The 15,534-nt window shown below is 54.0% G+C and overlaps 6 protein-coding genes across 6 annotated transcripts; 3 read left to right on the plus strand and 3 right to left on the minus strand.

Annotated features, from left to right (window-relative positions):
- Positions 1–859: 859 nt before the first annotated feature.
- On the plus strand, positions 860–3,149 carry N7459_003667 (uncharacterized protein; the record flags this gene model as incomplete). Its single annotated transcript, XM_056942851.1, has 2 exons — positions 860–893; positions 982–3,149. 2 exons carry the CDS (start codon positions 860–862, stop codon positions 3,147–3,149), a joined length of 2,202 nt encoding a protein of 733 aa, XP_056802734.1.
- Positions 3,150–3,876: 727 nt separating this feature from the next.
- N7459_003668 (putative amino acid permease) lies at positions 3,877–5,508 on the plus strand (the record flags this gene model as incomplete). The annotated part of the gene is made up of 1 exon (XM_056942852.1): positions 3,877–5,508. One exon carries the CDS (start codon positions 3,877–3,879, stop codon positions 5,506–5,508), a length of 1,632 nt encoding a protein of 543 aa, XP_056802735.1.
- A 593-nt stretch (positions 5,509–6,101) lies between these two features.
- On the plus strand, positions 6,102–6,399 carry N7459_003669 (uncharacterized protein; the record flags this gene model as incomplete). Its single annotated transcript, XM_056942853.1, has 2 exons — positions 6,102–6,184; positions 6,240–6,399. The coding sequence occupies 2 exons, from the start codon at positions 6,102–6,104 to the stop codon at positions 6,397–6,399; spliced, it is 243 nt and encodes an 80-aa protein (XP_056802736.1).
- Positions 6,400–6,636: 237 nt separating this feature from the next.
- N7459_003670 (triacylglycerol lipase family protein) lies at positions 6,637–8,597 on the minus strand (the record flags this gene model as incomplete). Its single annotated transcript, XM_056942854.1, has 4 exons — positions 6,637–7,374; positions 7,429–8,218; positions 8,278–8,408; positions 8,514–8,597. 4 exons carry the CDS (start codon positions 8,595–8,597, stop codon positions 6,637–6,639), a joined length of 1,743 nt encoding a protein of 580 aa, XP_056802737.1.
- A 484-nt stretch (positions 8,598–9,081) lies between these two features.
- On the minus strand, positions 9,082–11,400 carry N7459_003671 (60S ribosomal uL6 domain-containing protein; the record flags this gene model as incomplete). The annotated part of the gene is made up of 7 exons (XM_056942855.1): positions 9,082–9,135; positions 9,212–9,389; positions 9,475–9,778; positions 10,042–10,087; positions 10,460–10,743; positions 10,830–11,250; positions 11,326–11,400. The coding sequence occupies 7 exons, from the start codon at positions 11,398–11,400 to the stop codon at positions 9,082–9,084; spliced, it is 1,362 nt and encodes a 453-aa protein (XP_056802738.1).
- A 755-nt stretch (positions 11,401–12,155) lies between these two features.
- On the minus strand, positions 12,156–14,968 carry N7459_003672 (alpha/beta fold hydrolase; the record flags this gene model as incomplete). Its single annotated transcript, XM_056942856.1, has 2 exons — positions 12,156–13,090; positions 13,147–14,968. 2 exons carry the CDS (start codon positions 14,966–14,968, stop codon positions 12,156–12,158), a joined length of 2,757 nt encoding a protein of 918 aa, XP_056802739.1.
- Positions 14,969–15,534: the final 566 nt, after the last annotated feature.

The following is a 15,534-nucleotide window of genomic DNA, read 5'->3' on the forward strand; positions in this document are numbered from 1 at the left end:
TTGGCCATGATCGCGAGAACCTAAAGAGATCAGTGAACTTAATACTCTTCCTGGGGGACCTGGCTAACATCTTCAATCTTCACAATGGTGCTCGCCCATGACTGGGCAGCCTCGGAGGATGCCGTTTTTGTCAGGCAGACATCGCTTGTGCTCGGCCGCTGTATTTTAGCACACATAGCACACATTATTCCCTAGCTTAGAATCAACATAGTCCTTTCCCGATTGGACCACATATCCAAACGAACGTCGCATGGAATATGACTATTGGCAAAAGCAAGGCCGTGCTTGCGCCGATCGGAGCTACTGTGCACCGCCACGCCCAGAAGCCAATCAGCGCCGACCAAAGACCGGTTTCTGTGGCGCTACGTGGCTCATGCTCGACGCGAGCTGAAAGCGCGCGACGTGATTGGCTTACCCTGCGCGGGGGGAGCGCGACGCCGCGCTTGGCAGCGTCATTGCCAAACAAAACCGAATCCGAGATCATAAAAATAATACGACTATATGTAAGCATGCGCGCAATGGCTGGGCCGCCAAGCCTCATAGGAGCAACGCATTGCCCAGAGCGGAACCCGGAGAACCAGAGGTCGTGAGCGACCAATCTGCAGCCAATCTCGCTTCTCAGCCCTGCAGCCCTACAGCTGCGTTGTTCTCTGGCCTTCGAGTCTGCCTAATCTCTTTTCCTCCCGTGCTCTCCTGGATTCGTACTTGCGCTGCTTGAAAAAGAACATTCCTCCCCGCCGCCTTTTCCCCCGTGCGACATCCTGTCCACGCTTCCCTCTCCTTTCGCCTTTTTCCTCTTTTCCCTTTTGAAACGGATTCCCGGTGATCTTTGAGAATCGCGCCAATTGCCTGATACCCCATGGCTGACTCTGCGACACAAGCCCCGGTCAATGGTACGTCGAATTCGAAGCTCATGGGCCCATGAACGCGCCGCGCTGTAGGCAGACTGCAAAGCTGACCGGACTTGCCTCACATCATTAGGGGCGATCCCAAATGGCGACTCGACACCCGTTACGCGCGCTGCCAACGACCGCTTCGAGCTTGTCTCCGGCCCGCTCATCAACCTGAAGAACATGCACTATGAGCCCTCGCCCGTTTGGCATGGCAGTGTGTTGATTGTCACCAAGCCGATCCAGGACCAGCCCCAGTTGCACCTACGCCAGCTCGGCCCCGTCGCAGGCCAAGACCAGCCCCAATTCCAAACAAATCAAACCGTTGACGGTCTGAAACTCTATGAGGATCCACAGAAGGCGTTCTGGCGATTTACTCTGGCCGTGCCAGTCGAGTCCTACGAGGCACGATGGGAATATGATATTCCAGGCTTATACAACGAGTCCAGCGAGCCGGTGAACGCCCCCTGGAACTTTGTGGTCCCCGCTGCAGATCAGTCCATGCGCATGATGTTCCACTCGTGCAATGGGTTCTCCGTCGGCACCGACATGGACGCCTGGGTTGGCCCGAACTTGTGGAACGATGTGCTGCGCGTCCACGGCGAGAAGCCCTTCCATGTCATGATTGGTGGTGGTGACCAGATCTACAATGATGGAATTCGTGTGGATGGGCCCTTGAAGCCGTGGACTGCCATTGGCAACCCGCACAAGCGCCGGAACCACGACTTCAACAACAAGATGCGGGCCGAGTGCGACGATTACTATTATGCCAACTATGTTCGCTGGTATAACACTGAGCCCTTCCGGGCTGCCAATGGCCGAATCCCCCAGGTCAATATCTGGGACGATCACGATATCATTGACGGCTTTGGTTCCTACACTGATCACTTCATGAAGTGCGCGGTTTTCCGTGGTATTGGTGGTGTTGCCTTCAAGTACTATTGCTTGTTCCAGCACCACGTCGCTCCACCCAAGTCCACCTTCACGACTGATGCACCCCAAACCATGCATGCAGTCAATGGGACCGCCGGTGCCGATCCACGTCAGCTTGAGAACACATTTGTGCTGGAGAATCAGCCCGAGGATGACAGTTGGATTGTAGGCAAGCGACCAGGACCGTATGTGGAAGAGCGTAGCCGCAGTCTGTACATGCGTTTCGGAAAGCGTATTGCTTTTGTTGGTCTTGATGCCCGCACCGAGCGTACTCGGCACCAGGTGAACTACCCGGATACCTATGACATCATCTTCGAGCGACTGAAGCGTGAGATTGCTGCGGCCGATGGCGAGATCAAGCACCTGGTTGTCCTGCTGGGTGTTCCGATCGCTTACCCGCGCTTGGCGTGGCTCGAAAACATCCTTACCTCTCCCATCATTGCTCCGATCCGCCTGCTCAACAAGCGCTTCGGTGTTGCGGGCGGTTTGTTCAACGAGTTTGACGGCCAGGTGGATCTGCTGGACGATTTGGATGACCACTATACTGCCCGTCAGCACAAGCGGGAGCGGAAGATGCTCATCCAGCGCCTTCAGGAATTGGCCCGCGCCCACTCGGTGCGAGTGACCATCCTGGGTGGTGACGTTCACCTTGCAGCCGTCGGACGCTTCTACTCGCATCCCAAGCTGAACCTGGCGGGCGAGAATGACCACCGGTTCATTGTGAACGTCGTCAGTAGTGCCATCACCAACAAGCCGCCACCCAAAGCGGTTGCCAACCTGCTGGCCCGCCGCAACAAGATCCACCATCTGGATCGGACCTGCGATGAGACGCTCATGCCATTCTTCGACAAGCAGCCAGGCGGTCAGGAGAAAAGCGCGTCGTGGAACAAGGTCACCATGCCGTCGCGCAACTTTGCCACTCTAACGGAGGTCGTGGCCCCGGTCACCAACGGCGATGCCAGCACGGAGACCGCCAAGCTGGATCATCTGCCCAAGGATGGCCATGCGCCGCTACACAAGGGCGAAGTCGATGCTGGTACATCCCACCGTGCAGCTGATGGGTTTAGCAGCGAGAGCGGCATGCACGGCGGTCTGGACGTGGCTATTCGTGTCGAGATCGATCCCCACAACCGGCAGGGAGCCACGGAGGGCTATGGCTTTAGTAGTAAGTGCAACCAATCCCAACGGACACAAGCTTTCTTCTCACCAAGAGACACAGTTCCGCCTCTGATGGCCACCGCGCCTCCGCCCTCTTCGTCTCGCCACAGCATCCGTTCGCGCCAGTCGCGTCACGAACAGGCCGGACGCCCGTCGACTGCCCAGTAACTGTAATGCCTGTATACCACTATTCACTATATAATCTCTTGATTCCCGTCCTGCGTTCTCTTTGTTATGCTGTTTCTCTGGATACCTCTTTCTACGTCATGCGGGGATTCTGATGGACGTGCATACTGCCCTGCCAAGTTCACTCTTTAAAACCTTCAAATACAACCAAGTCAAGCTCGTCGATCCGCTGCAAAGGCCCCACGCAAGGACATACTTGTTGCGGTTTAGATCCTGCTGGGATCGTGGTCGAGGTCCCCGACGCGCCTGTCTTTCGACTCGCTGAGAACCGCATTTTTTTACTAGTTGCGGGTTAGCAGGAGGTTCTTATCTCTCCCGTTGATCAGCCCAGCGCCTCCACCACATATTATACTTCGTTGCCATGGTGGAGCTATTTATCTCGCCCAGTGACAATCGTACTCTGGGAATACAACCGTCTGCTATCTGCAGCGATAACGATAGCTCGAACTCTGCAGCGTAGCCTGTGCGATCAGTAGAAGCGCGCCGTGCATTTCTCCGCCTGAAGAAGAGCAGGGGGAACGGATCCTCGCATAAGAAGCGCTCCAGGCCGCATGTTCTCCCTAGATTTGGTTCCTCCCCCGTACCTTTGATTCGAATCCCAGCCACGGCAGACTGCAGCGCAAATGACCCTATCATGAGCCTATCTGCCACCTGACGCATTGAGAAACAGAATTGTGCCCTGGTTACCAGTATTCCGTCTGTTGCTACCATGGGTCTCGACGCTGCCAACGAGAAATTCGCTGGTCCGTCCAGTGAACTACATGGCCCCGACCAGGAAGCTGGCGAGATCGCCAGCGTGCATGAACGTGAGGAGCTCGATCGCTTGGGATACAAGCAGGAGATGCGCCGCAATCGGTCCGTCATCACGCTGCTCTTTCAGACACTGGCCATCGCGGCAATTCCGTACGGCGAGGGCAGTCCCCTACTCAGCGCCATCTACGGCGGTGGCCAGCTCTCCATCTTTGTTGGGTGGATCGTCGTCTGCGTCCTCGATCAGTGTATCGCCATGTCGCTGGCCGAGCTAGCCTCGCGGTATCCCACCTCTGCTGGGCCATACTACTGGACCTTTCAGATCGCGCGCGGCTCCAAGACTACTGTATCATTTATCAGTGCTTGGATCTGGCTCGTTGGCAACTGGACGATTACCCTGTCCGTCAACTTTGGCTTTGCATCTATGCTCTCTGCCACGATCTCCATGTACCACCCAGACTGGAGTGCCAACAGTTGGCAGCTGCTGCTGATTTTCTACGCAGTCTGCATCGGATCCCTGATTATCTGTACCTTTGCCAATCGCTATCTACCCCAAGTCGACATCGCCTGCGCAACCTGGACTGCTCTCACGGTCGTCGTAATCCTCATCGCGGTCTCCGTCAAGGCAGATGTTGGTCGTCACAGTGCTGGATATGCTCTTGCTCACTATGATAGGAGCTTCGCTGGCTGGGGTAACTTCACCTTCTTCATCGGCCTCCTGCCGGCCGCTTATACGTTCTCCGCGATTGGCATGATCTCCTCTATGGCCGAGGAATGCGCCCACCCAGCCATCAAAGTCCCTCGTGCCATCGCGCTGAGCGTGCCAGTGGGCGGCATCACCGGCTTGTTCTTTATCATCCCACTCTGCGTCGCCCTGCCCGCGTTGGGAGACATCATCAACGCCCCCGGCGGCCAAGCCCTACCTTACGTGTTGCACCGCGTGATGGGCTCCCCGGGCGGCGGGCTAGGCCTTGTCTTCCTCGTGCTTGTAATCACTCTTTTCTGCTCCATCAGCATCACCGTTGCCGCATCCCGCGCGACTTGGGCTGTCGCCCGCGATAACGCCCTCCCACTCGCCCGTGTCTGGGCCCACGTCAACCCTCGCCTCGGTGTGCCCGTCTGGTCTCTCGTGCTGCTCACGATCATCCAGATGCTGCTGGGGCTGATTAACCTCGGCAGCTCGAGCGCCTTCACGGCTTTCGTCTCTGTCGGCGTAATTGCGTTGGCGGCCGCATACGCCATCCCCATCGCGCTGAGCCTCTTCCACGGCCGTGAGGAAGTCTCCCATGCGCCGTGGAACTGCGGTCCTATTGTTGGAACTACTGTGAATGTCCTCGCGCTTGTCTGGATTGCTTTTGAGCTGGTGCTGTTTAGTATGCCCACAGCTCTACCTGTCACGCCCGTGTCGATGAACTATGCCTCCGTCGTCTTTGTCGGGTTCATGGCTATTTCGGCCGTGTGGTATATTGTATATGCAAGGAAGTGTAAGCTCTTCTTGATTTTGTCTTTGGCTAATCTCGTCATTGGTCTTGCTGATGATACTCTAGATTATAAGGGCCCGCCGGCATCGGATGCCCTGGATTCCGAGTGAACTCTGCCAGGAGGATTGTGTTTTATAAATGCTGGAAGAGTCTCCGTCAATAGATAAAATACCTTTCGTATGCATATATCCAGAATATGAGTATTCCAGGGAAAAGATTGCAGCGTCATGGTGACTCAATTAACATCACTTTTCACTCTTGACGCGGCGCAATAACTCCATTCGAAGGTATGTTTGACTTGAGGATATAGACTCCCTCCGCAGCGATATCACTTCCTCTAGTAGAAGTAGCGGTGTGCCGCTGCAACCATCACAGCTACACCTGCAAAGAAAAGCAAGCAATCGGGAAGAGTGGAAATTTATCTTCCATGGGATGGGGATTGCCTGCCCCGCCGTCATCGACAGTCTCCATCTCGGTATTAATAACTCCTCCTGCTTCCACAGGAGATTTCAACGCCTTCATCCACCATCCATATCAGCTTCCCATCATGCCTAACGGATATTCCTACAAGGGCTCCGGCACCAACAGCCAGGTTCATTCTTCCGGAAGCCAGCTGATTATTTGAACACTTGACCATGAAGCATCCCCCTTCACGTTCAGGTTCATGTTCAATCTCAGAGGTCCGTTCTCAATACACGCGCTAATGGGGTATCAGGGCAACCACTACTGTGCTCGCGATTATGGCTCTGGCGCCTCCAACTCGAATAGCTACCACGACTCCAACTCGTGAGTTGTTGCGCGCCGTCCTTTCCTTCTTTGTTTTCTTTCACTTGCGTCTCAGATGCATTGGACTGGGATGGCCATCCGTGTGCTACCTCGTGTCGGGCGACAGAAATGGGTCGTACTACTACTCTAACTCGAATGGTAGCACGTACTACAACAATGGCAGCGATGGCTCGACTTACACCCCTTCTTCGGGTCAGTCTTCGGGCCAGAAGTAAGCCGTGACTTGCTCTCCTATGAACTTTCTTCTGCAATGGTTTGCCGAAATGACGCCTGGGGCTCCTCTGCGAGAAGCAAGAGAAATTGTATTGGATTCGGGCAATCGATTCTTGACAACTTGAATTGTTTTTTTTTTTTCTTTTTTCTTTTTTCTTTTTTCTTTTTTGATTCCGTGTTTACTTAGTTCCCTGCGCACGTAGGAACGTAGACTGTGTTGTAGAGCGAGTCGTATTAGCTTATAACTGATATCCATCCGTAAGTTGTCCAGTCTCCTGATCATCCAGGCCGTGATTCGCGCATCGTCGACGAGTCACACCCTCGTTGGGGGAGTGGCGCGTCGGTACAGGCGCAGGCTGGTCACCTGGACGACGGCGGCGGACAATCTGATACCCACGGTCTAGTTCGATCTCGACAGCTCCGCGAACCTTCAAGGCACTCACTGCGGGCCAGACGCCTCGCTCGCCTTTCAGCATCCATTCCGCCACGCGTTCTCGTGTCGGGGACTGGAAGACTTTGCCTAGATCCTCCACAGAAAGATCGGGGACCAGGGTTATGTTTGGACCCGGAATGGTCTCGTCAATCAACAACCGACTGATTGACCTGGGAAGGACTCCAATATAATCTAGCTGTCGTAGGCGATGGCGGAGCTCAGTCAAGACCAAGCGCATCAAAGGCCGAAAGATGTTGTTCCAGCCTGTCTGCCGGCAGTCTAAAAGGTTGAGCTCTGACCGTAGAAATGGGATTAGGTATGGTCGGGCCTGTGAGACGATAAAGTGATTGACATTAAAGAGCTCTGCAATGCGGGAGAGCGGTGATTCACCGTCATTATAGTGTATATGTCTCCAAGGCTGGAAGACGGCATCCTGCGCGTGTGGCCAAGGTTCAATTTTGCCAGTTTCGTTCTTGCAGTATATAGTGACTGGGGTAGAGCGAGAAGCGGAGGCGTTGGAGGCAGCAGCGGCAGACCAGATTAACTGAACCGTTAGTTAGAATTGCCCACTGTTAAACCGAACAAGACAGAGACATACCACATTTGGCGCAGTCAAGTAGTTGAGAAGATTGGGGGTGCCAGTCTTGCCCGCAGTGGCTACAGTAATATTCAAAATACGTTTCGATCGAGCATATGCCTCTTCGAACGTCAAATCGCCCACGTTTGCTCGGACGCATTCTTCCAGCCACTTCGTATCATATATGTGCCCCGTTTGGAGAAACCGCTTCAGCCGACGCGAGAAGTTCCATGTCCAGCTCTCGTCGGAAGCGCTTACGGGCTGGTCTTCTCCTTGGGAATCAATGGACAGACCAATTGTGTCTCCCTCCAACAATGCTAGCAGCTCACTCTCTGGATGGATGCCTACTAAAGCCGCGATCATAGCTCCCGTAGCAGTGCCGGTGATGATACGAGGTAAAAGCCCTTGCAGATGCAACGCTTTCACGACACCCAGGTGACATAGTCCAAAAGCGGAGCCACCCTGTAGGAGCAGTGTCGTGCGGCCGAATGCCTGTCGAGTGTCGTGTAGTAGCTCGAGCTTAGCTTGCGGTGTGAAGCCACTCGCGTGTACGGGGGCCGGCTGCAGCGAAGCCACATACTGAATCGACAGAGCAACCTGCGTTATATAATCATCGATCAGAAGCTTCGTCCCCGCGTATGCGTGCGTGAAGAGCTTGGCAGATGTGATGTTGCCTAGGTTGCGCACGAGTCCCGAGCGAAGTAGATTGACCAGGGTCAGGATGTCCTCGCTTTCACGTGCTTGCATCATCGCATCCAGACGCCCGACGATGAGCCGATAGTCATAGTGCCGGCTGACTGGATTCTGACGCCTGTGCATGCGATTAGCTGGATCATTCAGCTGGGTCGTCGGAGCTTCGAATGGCCATACCACAAGTCCTTGCTTAAGAGCTCATCCAGCTCAAACGCGGCTTGCTCCCACTCGGGATAGCTCTGTGCCGTAGTTAAAGTATGAAAGAGCTGAGCTCGAGGTGATTTCGATCTCCACCAGGACAGGACATGCTATGCGACTATGTGAGCCTGGATCTGGCTTTGCCGACGCTGGGCTATCTCGAATGGCGGACAGTCACTCCCCGCCATCGAGCGCCGGCAACAATGACGACTCACCCCCTTCCAGAATCTCGCGACATCCAGAATCATACTGAATATCGCCGACAGAAATCCCCACATATCGAGAAGCCAGGATGTCATTCCGCTGGCCAAGGAGTCCCAGGTCGAACGGGGAGGCTGGTGGTCCGGGTCTCGCTTTCACATGCTATTGCTACGTCACGCGCGGTGCACTCCGAGAAGAAAAAAAAGAAAACGCAACGGGGCGATTCAACAACCGAATGAATTCAAGATGAGACGAGATGAGAACAAGACAGATCGGGGGAAGATGAAAGTGGCTGTCGGGTAGGAGGGTGAAGTGTCGCTACCAAGGATCGCGCGGATCGTTCTCGACTCTTTTGGACTACAGACTGCGAGCATTCCATCTAGGCAGGTCCCGCAGCCTCCAACACTCTACAATCTCGCATACAAGGACCCTGGAAAAATAGTCACGTACAAAGTCGGACAAGTCGTGAATTTGCAAGGTCGTTGGTTTTTTGTCATTTCGCTTTGCTTCCCTATATGCAAGTAGGCGAAATTAAAAAAGAAGCTCTCCCGGACACCCGAACCCATTTTCAAGCGTCATCATTTACTCCGCCTCGATGATGTTGCCTCGCTCCGACACATACAGACCGTCCAAGAACTGGATAAGTATTAGCATGGGAAGTTCTGGTGGGGTAGAGATTCCACATGACAGGTGGAAATGGTAGTCAACGCACCTTACGGATATCCTTGTTCCGGACACGGCAGATCTGCTGGATGTCGGCGGCACTCTGGGAAACACCCTCCAGGGAGTTGCCGGACAGCTGGAGCTCGTCCTTGACGTTGGGGGAGGGGATGATCTCAACACCGGGCTGAGCAGTCACGCGGCGGACATACTTCTCACCCAGGAAGTTACTGCGGACAAAGATCTCGTCAATACTCATGGTCCATTCATAGCCGGACCGATCGTCACGGGGGATATTGTCGTAGTGGTACATACCGGATCTCAATCTCGGCGCAGCCGGTCTCAGCGTTCTTCTCGATGTTGACGTTGATGGGAAAGTGAGCGTAGACGTAGCGCATCTTGTACAGGAAGCCGCGGGTGACACCGATGACGAGGTTGTTGATGATGGTGCGGACGGTGCGGAGAGTAGCGACACCCTTGCGGGCACCGTGGTGCAGCTCGATCGAGATGACGTTCTTCTCCGGGCGGCCGAAGGTAACGGCGATATGAGAGAGGTCCTTGACAAGCTTGCCACGGGGACCCTCAACGGTCACAATGCGCGAACGAATGTGAACCTTCACTGTAGAGAGAACATCACAAATCAGTTCAGGTCCCCTTCTCAGTCTTGGTTGTGTAGTATATGGTTGGTCCAGTGCTAAAAAAAAACTCCTCCGTGTCGTCGCATGCGAAAAGAATCTGCCTAGGGAGCGGATAGGTGTCGGCGCAGTCGAACGATCTCCCTACTCAGGTCCATGTCCATGGCTGTCCCATGTTCATGAATAGGTGTGCCTATCCCACCACTCCCACAATCCTCTCGAAAAGTAAAAAAGGTCGCATGCTCACCATTGTCCGGAATGGGCAGCCGTTCCTCGGAGTGAATGTACCGCATCTTGACTGCGTGGGTGGAATTGGCCGAGGGGGTAAGTTGTCGATGTCGGGAGGTTCAAAATTCAGGTTGGAGTTGTTGGTGGAGCGAAATTACATGTCACGGGATTGTGCGTCGCTTAGGAACTAATTCGGCTTAGCGTAGGGTTGCTTATCGGCCAATGTGTTATCATCACGTGATTTGATAATAGATTGACTTTGAGGTTCCCATGTATCCCAAAGTAGGCTTACATCGCCTTCCAGTATTATTAGTCTTCAATATAGTATGTACAAAGCACGACCGCCAGAAACGCCAACTAGTGAAAATACAAACCAATGAGAATATACAAAAGAAAGAACATTTTCAAAGTTGGTTCTTGGGCGGTGCATGCGTGACATCCGCAACCCACTTGCCGCCCAAGGTTCGCAGCGTCGATGCCAGATCGTCGCTCTGGTCCAGCGCAGCGATATCATCTCCACCCCCAATACTCTTGCCATTCACCAGCACATTTGGGACGGTCCGGCGTCCCGTGTTCTGTGCCAAAAGGGTTTGAAGATCAGGTCCAAGCGGGTGTTGGTCAAGCTCGACCACGAAAGGCTTCGGGGAGATGGTATAAGCCTCCAATAGGATCGACTTGGCTTTCTTGCTGTAAGGGCAGTAGGACTTGGAGAAGATGATGACTGGACAGCGATGTGGTTAGCCTCAAGCTCAACGTGACTCGTAGATGGTTTGCATTTGCAGCGAAACGGCGAGAAGGTCAACATACTAGGAGATCGCTTCAGGATCGTGTTCAGTTCAGCCTTTGTATCCTGTTCGGCCTTCGCATCCTTTTCGGCCTTCGCATCCTTTTCGGCCTTCGCATTCTGTTCAATTGTCTCGCCTTCTTTCTGCGCGTCTGAAGAGTCTGAATCCGATGATGCGACTTGCTGGTCCGCCTTGTTCTTGGGAATTGTCATCTTCGTCCGCCCAGCAATAGGAACCTCTTGCAACTCCTCCGTCTGCTTGTCCTTGGCCGCTGGGACCGCTGGTCGCTCCAGGTTGACATTCTCAGCCTGTCCACCCACCGGTCGGGCCATAGCATCTTGGATTTTCTCTTTTGTTTTCATGTGTTTCGCTTCCTCCTTGGCCTGCATTGCTTGGAGCGTCGTTCGGTAGAACTTCTGATTTTGAATCCTGCTTGCCTCGCCCTATGGAAATGATTGTTAATGACTGTTGGGACTGCGGCACAAAAGACAACAACCTTAGGGGAAAGAACCGCATACCGAATAGTAAAACGTCAGGAACAGAACGGCGATGACCGTGATCATCAGGAGCTTGACACGCCGTTGGGAAGGCATACTGGGGTAATACTGGGGTGGTGTTAAATGCAACGGAAAGATGGGCGTAATGATGGTAGAATCGAAGCCGCAATGATGACTATGCGCGATCGGCGAACGCGACCTCGGGATGCAATACTGAAGTGCAACGTGACACTTCCCGGGCGCCAAGAAAACCCGGTCGACAAAGCTTCAACAGGATAGGAAATGCTTGAGACAGGAAGAAGATCTATCTCCTCGTGTGAGACAAAACCAGAATAGAATCGAGGGGAAGTGGGGGCATTTCTTCCAGGGGCGAAAGTCATCCCTGAGACCCGGTTGCGCGTGATGCTTGGCGGCAGTTAAGCTACGTCACGGGAACAGAAATTAAAATTAGATTTGGAGTTGGATTCTCAAGGCTGACATGGGTATTATGCTAAATCACAGGGTTTCTGGTCTGGAGACATCTCCACATGAGGACTCCATCAATGGGGCGTTCATCGGCCTGTAACTATTAGGTTTATGTATGTGGGTATGAGGGCAATAGGTGGTGGTGTAAGCAGTAGGGGAAAGAGGAAAGACCAAAGGCACAGGCCCAGCTGTAGTAGCCATTGTCAAAAGAAGGTGATTAAAGTCGGTTGGTTTGTACCGCCAGGGTGAGCTTTGCGCAGAACATCAAGCAAAGGGGTCGAGGGGGAAGATACAGAGAAGAAAAAAAAGGTCGAGTTGAAGGTGTCGGGGATTGACTGTATCGAAGAAGCAAGCAGGGCCTGAAATCTTTGGTTGATCGCAGCCGATCATGTCTGAATGGAGAGACCCGGTCGCGTGGTATAATGGGTGTTTGCTCGGCGCTTGCCCTGGACAATCGTCGTCCAGTCTTCCCACTCCTTAGCAATTTCAGTCAAAACGCTGCCCATCACACTCGCAGAAGCCATGAGACCGTGGCCTTCTCCGTCGAGAATTCGGACTTCACAGCGTCGCATCGTCTTTCCCAGCCAATGGACATTTTCCACGGGAACGCGAGTATCTTTACTACCATGCTGGATCACCACAGATCGGGTGATATCCACGTAGCGGAAACCAATGGTTTGGCGTCGTTCCAGACATATCAACAGATCGACAGCCGGGTTGGCATTTGTAGTGGCAAGCTCCCAGATCTTATGGGTCAGGCGGGTGTCATAGTCTTGCTGTCGCTCACGTTCTTCCTCAGGAGACTTGGCGCGAGAACCAAGGGTTGCATCGCTCCTTCTTGACGAGGCGTGGGCAAGATTTGGCGGCTTAGTCCCATTCAAAGTAGTATGATCCTGTGTTTGCTGTTTTTGGGAAGTCTCAGTGTTGGCTGCTACATCGGGCACAGCAGGTCCAGCATCTGTAGCAGAAGTCTCTTTGGCAGTCTTGCGCTTGGATCGCTTCGGGGATTTGGGAAGACTGGTGGTGATGCTCGCACTGGTGGCGCTCATGAAACTGGTATTGGCTACTTTAAGGAGTGATGTTGGAAGAGCACGAAGGATTCTTTGCGAGTAAGGGACTGCATTGTTCGGTGCAGGCTCTTTTTGGGAACCGATGCTGGAGAGTTGAGATGGAGGAATCCATGGCGCCAAAAGATGGATGCGCCCACGGATATGCTGTGGGATTCGAAGAGCCGTTGCAAGAGCGTATATCGCACCGGCCGAATGAGCGAGAATGGAGAATTTGGTTACCCGGAGGTAGTTACAGACAATGGCAACGTCATCTGAATCTTGGTCAGGAGGGGTTACTTCGTGACCGAAGAGTCGAGAGGTAACTTACCAGGCCAGCTGAGAGGTGTGCTCGGCTCATCCAATTGATGTGGCCCGCTCTCGCCAACGCCAGGGCGGTCCAGAGTCACCAAACGCAAATTGAGGGTCCGGGCCAGCTCATCGTAGAATGCCGGAAGATATCGAGTCAGCCCCATTCCAAGACAGCACAGTACAACATGCCCCTTTGGGTCGCCGACCTCGGAGAAGGCGATCGTACGGCCTGTAGTGGGATGCACCACCTTCTGCGTTAACTTTGGGGAAAACACATATTCATCCACGGCCACATCAATAGAATCCGCGCTGGATGGTCTTTCATTGCTGAGCGAAGACCGCCCAGCGATGGTAGGACCTGACGGCGAGCGGCGATGACTTTTTGTGGGTGTGATGGGCTCGAGAGACCGTCTATATCGTGATTTCTCGTATTCGAGCTTCTCCAATGGTGACTTGGACACCTGTGGTGAGAAGTTCGGGGGCTTCGATGCCAAGGGGGCTCCAGGTTTCGCAGCTCGATTCTTTCCAGTCATGACTGACGGTGACGGAGCGCTATCGTTCAAGGCAGAATAATCATCGTTGGCGCCAATCTGAGTCCCCCGGCCCTGGTCAACTTGACTAGCTCTACCCGAGGGCTTTGCCGGTTTCACAGGTGTCGTCCTTGTGGGGTTTCCAGGGCTCCCTGCTGCTTCCAACTCAGTCTTGATTTTCTGCTGGTGGTCCTTCAGCTCCTGAATCCTCCGGGTGACCTGTTCGGCATCATTGCTCGTCCCTGGCAGCCCATTTTCCGCAGTGGTCTCTCTGCTGGCGGTGGAAGAATATCGACTATGACGGGCAGACCTTCTCTTTTTCGAACCCGATGATTGGCTGTGTCTGTGTCGTAAAGACGAGTCCCGCGTTGGGATTATTCTCCCACTACCAATCCCCCCCGGGTTTTTATGAGTGTCCGGCGTGCTCTGTATGGATGGGTGTTCCCTGGTTGGCGGAGTACTCGTCACCAGGCCATCACCTGAATCCCTAGGGCCAGTTTCTTCGGCCACATCTGCCATGGAATGCATTGAGCGCAGACTAGCCCGGCTGCGTGGGACGTTATGCCGTAGTCCTCCCTCGTTGAGACTGTTGGTTTTTCGCAAACGGTCAATCGGCGTATCTTTGTCGAAGGAAAATTCGCGCGACGATCTTCTCAAAAGCCCGAATTGACCTTTGAGGCTCTTGCGTCCCGCGGAGCTATTAGATGCGATGCTGGCAGCGGTTGAAAGACGGGGGCCGGGCTCCGCACTGATCATTCCAAACGCAGTGTCTTCCGGTACAGCCATTACAGACGTATAGGAGTCTCTGGAAGCTGGCCGAGTGGACGAATCGGACGCTTTGAAGGGCTTAAATTTTGGCGAGCGTGGAGACTTGGGTGATTTGGGGGACGGGGGCGCTCTGGCCATGCGAATGACGGGGGCGAGTGCAGCATCATCTGGGTGCAGGAACGGACTATTCGGGGGCTCCTCGGCCGCGGTGTAAGTGCCGTAGCTCATTCCAAACCCATGCTGGTTGGACGAAGGAATGGTCAAACAAGGTGCCGTGTGCGGCACTTCCGGTAAGCCGGGATCGGAAGAGTCCTTCGAGTCGATGCGCGGCACGTTGTCGAAGTGCGAGTTCAGGGGCACCGAGATGGTGGACAGGGACGAGATTAGCGATGAGATGACTTCCGGCGACGTTGGATCGGCGGACGAGTTTGCTCCCTGGCCGCGAAGAGGGAGCGACTTGCGACGGCGACGGCGGTTGAGAAGGGCCGACTCCGCCTGTTTGGGCGGTGCCGGGGCACTTTGGTCCAGCTGCATGGCGTTCATTAGTCAAGGAGTGTCGAGTCAGAGTCGACAGGCCCCAGGATCAACGAGATATGCAGGGTGTGGTCGATGGGGTGGCAGCGCGCATGATCTCCTGCAGCCGTTTGAACACTGCGGTTTTGCGTGCGCTGTCGCAGTCCTTGCGAAAGCCCCTTACGGAGTCGACAGCGGGGGAACTGATAAGAGAACGGAGTGGATGTACATATGTCGAAGTTTAAAAGAAAAAAAGGAGTGGCGAAAAGAAAGGGGGGAAGTGAGGGTGACCAAGTGCAGAAAAGAGAAGAAAAAAAATTATAATCGAGGACTATCTGTCAGGGAGTCTTTTTTTCCCCCTCCGTATGGGTTATATGGGGGGTTTTAGCGTTCGCGCGCGCTTTCAGCTCCACCGATGGATCCCAATTTCCCACTCGTTTGTGTACAAACCCGAATGGGGAAGTATGAGCTCCGATCCATGGATCCCATCTGCCCGAAACCTTGATGGCATTAGACATTCAACTAGCAGATACGATCGAGATCCGGATTCGTGGACTCTATGGAATGCAATAGGCATTCCACGTGGAGTGTGAAGC

This window comes from Penicillium hispanicum (assembly GCF_028827665.1).
Source record: "Penicillium hispanicum strain IBT 35686 chromosome Unknown utg000003l_segment0_segment0, whole genome shotgun sequence".
Lineage (NCBI taxonomy): Eukaryota > Fungi > Ascomycota > Eurotiomycetes > Eurotiales > Aspergillaceae > Penicillium > Penicillium hispanicum.